At 42.5% G+C, this 5,610-nt stretch overlaps 1 protein-coding gene across 11 annotated transcripts in view; it reads left to right on the top strand.

Moving 5' to 3' along the window:
* ebf3a (EBF transcription factor 3a) overlaps positions 1-4,259 on the top strand; it is a gene marked incomplete at both ends in the record, with an annotated part of 34,865 nt that extends 30,606 nt beyond the window's left edge. For 4 of the 11 annotated variants that reach the window (XM_084567510.1, XM_084567513.1, XM_084567511.1 and 1 more), the window contains 3 exons: positions 483-645; positions 1,539-1,730; positions 1,970-2,378. In XM_084567510.1, the coding sequence (XP_084423636.1) occupies positions 483-645; positions 1,539-1,730; positions 1,970-2,292 (678 nt within the window). Of the gene's footprint in view, positions 1-482; positions 646-1,538; positions 1,731-1,969; positions 2,379-4,227 lie in introns of those variants that run through there. The other 7 variants (XM_084567516.1, XM_084567517.1, XM_084567518.1 and 4 more) reach the window with 4 other exon arrangements.
* Between the last annotated feature and the right edge of the window lie 1,351 nt (positions 4,260-5,610).

Raw genomic sequence — 5,610 nt, forward strand, 5'->3', positions numbered from 1 at the left:
ACGCACACACACACAGTGACACACACTAACACACACACACTACTAGACTCAGGTCTATTGACCTTGAACAGAGAACACAGGTTGTAAATTAATGTAAATCCAAATGTAGAAACAATGAGAACAACTGTGTGCATGTTTGGTGTGCATGTGTGTGTGTGCGTGTGTGTGTGTGTGTTTGTGTGCCTGTGTGTGTGTGTTAATTTGTGTTAGTGTGTGTGTCAGTTTTTTTGTGTGACTCTAGACTCATTCAGAATAAATGTTCTTCTGTCAGAGCGCCTCCTACAGGCTAGTCATCACAGCGACAACAATCAAACAACGACAACCAATGATCACATGATCACATGACCTGAAGAGTTAGGACAAGATGGAACCAGACATATGATTGGAAACTGTGATGACCTCCTGAACCTCTGGTTCTGTTTCTGCTCAACATCTGGACCGAGGCCTGAGTCCTGGTGTCTCGTGTCTTGTGTCCTCTGCAGGAGATCATCTTGAAGCGAGCAGCGGACATTGCTGAAGCGCTCTACAGCGTTCCCAGAAACCACAACCAAATATCGTCTCTAGGCAACAGCACCTCCCACGGTATGATGGGAGTCAACTCCTTCAGTGGACAGCTGGCCGTCAATGTCTCGGAGACGACGCAAGGTAAAAGCAGGGACACGTAGAGTCACGGTTCACCACTGCTGTACTTTGAAGTTGTTGTTGTTCACCTGCTGCTCCTCATGGGTCACATGACACAAATCATTTTCTGCTTCCTTGTGAAGAGTTGATGAAAACTTCATGAATCTATCATCTACTGAGTCTTCACAGGAAGTACTGATTGAAATGTCATCCATGATTGTAGTTCAACCCATGACCCTCCATAACTTCAGTGTCTCTGCCTCATCTCATCTCACATATTGAATCTGCTGTTGATCTGGAACTGATTTACAGAGAAGAGTCGATACCAGGAGAACATCAGTAGAACATGACGTGTTTTAGGGGCGATAGTTTCCAGAAAAGTCCTCTATAGTTTACTGGAACCTGACTTTAACCGCAGAGAGAAGAATGAAATGAGGAAGTGATGGTTCAACAATGATGGTTCAACAATGATTTATCCTCTGACACTAAAGTCAGTCACGGAGTTCCTCAGGGTTCAGACCTGGGACCGATACTCTTCACATTATACTGTATCACCTGGACATTCTGCTTTAATGTACTAGTACTACTACTACTGGGTACAGTGTAGTACTATGAAGGTCCAACATCAGTCCACGCACTAATACTACTAGTATTATTAGGTATCATGTAGTACTATAAAGATTCAACACCAGCCCATGTACTTGTACTACTAGTACTATGTAGTACTATAAAGGTCCAACATCAGACCATAATATGAAATACTATGTAGTACTGTGAAGGTCCAACATCAGACCACGTTCTAGTAATACAAAGTACTATGTAGTACTATCAAGGTCCAACATCAAACCATAACTGGTACTACTGGGTACTATGTAGTATTGTGAGGAGTACAAGTAACACTACCATGTCTCTTGCAGTGGGATACAGTCGTAACACCAGCAGTGTGTCGCCACGGGGATATGCACCAAGCTCCACCCCCCAACAGAGTAACTATGGAAACACCGTTAGCAACAGCATGAACGGATACGGCAACGCTACCATGAGCAACCTGGGAGTGGCAACATCACCGGGTTTTCTCAATGGATCGTCAAACAACTCTCCCTATGGCAGTAAGTACCAAGGTAAATACTACCAGTACTATTCAAATAATAATACTATAACTACTACTATTGCTACTACTACTACCAATAATAATAATAATATTAGTACACCCATTCATCCAGGTTGCTGTTGGCCTGGTGTCTCCGGTCACTCTATGATGACTGTTATTAATTAGTGGTTCCCGTCTCTGTCTCTTGTCTCCCCTATGTCTCTGTCTCTTCTGTGTCTTGTCTTCTCTGTCCTTCAGTGGTCCCATCCAGTCCAACGATGGCCGTGTCCAACTGTAATTCGTCCCATGGAGTTTTTTCTTTCTCGGCTGCTGTCAAACAGAAGAGTGCGTTTGCTCCAGTCGTCCGTCCACAAGCTTCACCTCCTCCTCCTCCTCCCAACTGCTCCAACAGCAACGGGCTGCAAGGTAAACCACCACCTCCTCTGCACCTCCTGTACAACTCCTCCTCACATCTCCTCTACTACACCTCCGCCAGACTTCCTCTACACCTCCTCCTTTACACCTTTACTACACCTCTATTACACCTCCTCTATGCACCTCCTCCTCCTAAAGATGTGTAAACATAAAGACACTCCTCCTCCTCCTTGTCATAGACTCTGAAGTTAAACAGCAGCAGAATTAGACAGAAAATATAACAATAGAATTATTACAGTGATCAGTTTGTTTGGAACAGTAAGATTTGCTCATAATATAATATAATATAATATAATATAATATAATATGTTGCCAAGGAAACCAACCAACTATTTTTTTAAGGAACTAGCTTCAAATGATCAGCAGGTTGATGTGGTTTGAGTGATCCTTGTAGAACACACACACACTGAAACACACTCTCAGACTCTCAGGGTGGGTAACCTGAGTCCTGTTAGTTGTGCATGGAGAGTGACAGCTGATGCATGTTTTATTCACTACAACCCACAGATCCACCCTCTAAACACACACACACATTAAACACACAGTCTGCTGCAGTCAGTGTGTGTGATGTCAGTGTTTCTGACAGAGAGGTTTGTCCACGTTAAATATTCATGCTCCTCTCAACAAGGAAAAAGGCCACGATGTGTTGGTGTGTGTGTGTGTTTATCTGTGTGTGTGTGTGCATGCGTGTTAGTCCATTTGCTTCCATCTCAGCCGATGTGTAAACTGTTTGACAGTTATTAATAGTTGCAGCTGCAGAAAACCACAAAATACTAAAATAATAATAATATAAAATAATAAAATGGTTTTCGGTCAGAAAAACAAACTGATGAATAAGAATTTATCTTTAATATCACATGTGTGTTGGTGGTTGGTCCAGAAAATTGAACAATAAGAAATATACATAAAATATAAATAGAAGATAAACTGTATAGATTGTTATTAATCAAAATGTCTTTGATAACAATATAAAATGAAGCAGCTTTAAGATGATTTCAAAGTTTTAACGTTTTAAAGTTTACAGATGATTCTACATTAATAGTAATTGTGTGTGTGTGTGTTAATGTTTGTGCCTGTGTGTGCGTGTGTGTAATGAGCTGGTAAATTAAAGTGCATGCTGCTACATGCGTTTGGTCGTTAGCAGGAGGCTAATGAGGAATGACGTGTCTGAATCAGAAACTCTTTAATGTGTTTTTGGTGTCAAAGAATTCAAGACGTGTACTGTCAGAGACATTCAGAGACAATCAGAGACAATCAGAGACAATCAGAGACCAGACCCCAGACCCCAGACCCCAGACCAGACATCGGATCAGTTCAGACTGGTTCCAGTCCAGACAGGTCATAAACAGACTGGTTGTATCTGATGTTAACAGTGTTTATCAGAGAGTTTGTTTCTCTGACTGTCAGAGCTGAAGGCCTCCAGAGACCAGCATCACTCAGCCTCCACACACACACACTACTAGAACACACTAATGTACACACAGTACACTTTAACACACTAAAATACACACTGATACACACACACAGTACACTATATGACAAACTGTCTGCTCTCTGTTTGCCTTTTTTGTGTCCTTTTAAAAAAACACATCACAGCCCTTCATCTCTCTCTCTCTCTCTCTCTCTCTCTCTCTCTCCATCATGTCGTCCTCTTCTTTCTTAGAAACCTTCTCCCTGGATCCAGACACTAAATCTTTACATCTGGTATAAATCACTTCTGTTCTATTCTGTGTAAATATCACAGGAGGTACAGTACATATAGTAGAGTACATACTGTACATATAATGTGTATAAACAGCAGGAGTTTCACACATACAAGAAACGTCTGTGTATTTAGCTCATCCAGGTGAACAGTGGATTAACATCTGCAGAGAACCTTGGGAGTAGTTTGGATTTTAGGTGAACAGCTGTTTGTTGACTTCTGGATCCATATTTTGGACCAAGCTATAAAGTCTCTCTTTATTTCTGACTGAACTCCTCAGAGGGACATCTCTGCTGAGCTGCTGGAGGCAGACATCTTGATTCCTTCATGATGAAAATAAACTGAAAGTCTTTTTTTTCTGTCCTCTTTATCTCTGCAGCTATGTCTGGACTCGTCGTTCCTCCCATGTAGAAACGCTTCCTCCATGTCCCTCACCTCCAACCCTCCACCCACTGCACCAGTCACCTCAGAGGAGAAGGAGCCTGTGGACTCTGGGGGCAGCAGCCAACCAGTCAAGACCGAGTGTTGATTCAGAACTGAACTCTGATTGGACGGAACGTCTGGACTTTTAGTCTCTTTGTGATTCCTCTGATATTTTATTCAGTCTAATTCTGTTCTGCTCTGATTCACAGAGATCTTATTCTCCTCTCTTCATACTCACATCCTCTGATATTTGAGGATGAGGAGTAAACCAGTCTGATAAGAAATGAATTACTTTATTTCATGTCTTCGTTCTGAACTAAAATCACTCAAATCCAGAAAATGTAATCCAGAATCCAGAGTCCAGAGTTGTGGCTCCTTCTGTGTCTGGTCATGCATTCAGTTTCATTCGTTAAAACATCTTAACCTCATGTTTAATTTAAATAAACTCCGCCCCCTCTTTATTTACCTCGCCTTGTCCTTCTTTAGCTCCGCCCCTTCGCTGTTTTTTTTTTTTATTGGTTGTATTCACTGTAAAAACAAATCCTGCATCCTGATTCGCTAACGTGACTGTCTGTCTTCTTGTTCAGAGTTGTCTTTTTAATGCTTGCTCCTCTCACTTCCCTGCCCCCAGCTCCCAGCCCCTGAGGACAAGCCCCACCTCTAGCCCCTAAGCACAAGCCCCTCCCCTAGTGCCTGAGACCTAGCCCCTCCCCTAGCGCCTGAGACCAAGCCCTGCCCCCTGTCCTGTGTTCTGTGTGGGTTTTGTGATTTGTCGCTGAATATCTCGCATCGTTGATCACTGAGCTCTGACGGGACGTCCTTTTGTAAATAGATCTTATAAATAGTGTATTTATATCTGCGATGGTTTTTGTATAATTGTGCCGTCATGTCGTCATTCCTGGGTGTTTGTGGTGGTGCCACGCTGAAAAACAACCATCGTTTTGTATCAGAAAAGAAAAGCCAACATTAATGTTGTCACACGTTTATGGCGCTGTCAATCAACGCTGGCGTCCAATCCGATCCACTCGTTTGAGTTCTGTTGTTTTTTTTATGATAAATCTTGTTTTAATAACTGTTTGGCTGTAATGACATGATTTCTCCTTCACACTGAATAAAGACAGCAGCTCTCATCCACTCAACTCTTTCTTTCTGTTTCAAAAGAGAAATTGGCTTCGGCTGATAAGTGAATGAGAGTCAGAAGAGAGTCGGAAACAACGAAATTTGGTGGGCTTGTATGCAGTCTTCCACAGACACCATTGCCTCAGTCTGCCACTAGAGGGAGTCATCAGCTAAAGCAGGTGGGAAAAGACCTGACAGGAGGCCAAGTGTGCCTAGAGGA

This window comes from Chelon labrosus (assembly GCF_963514085.1).
Source record: "Chelon labrosus genome assembly, chromosome: 19".
Classification (NCBI taxonomy): Eukaryota; Metazoa; Chordata; class Actinopteri; order Mugiliformes; family Mugilidae; genus Chelon; species Chelon labrosus.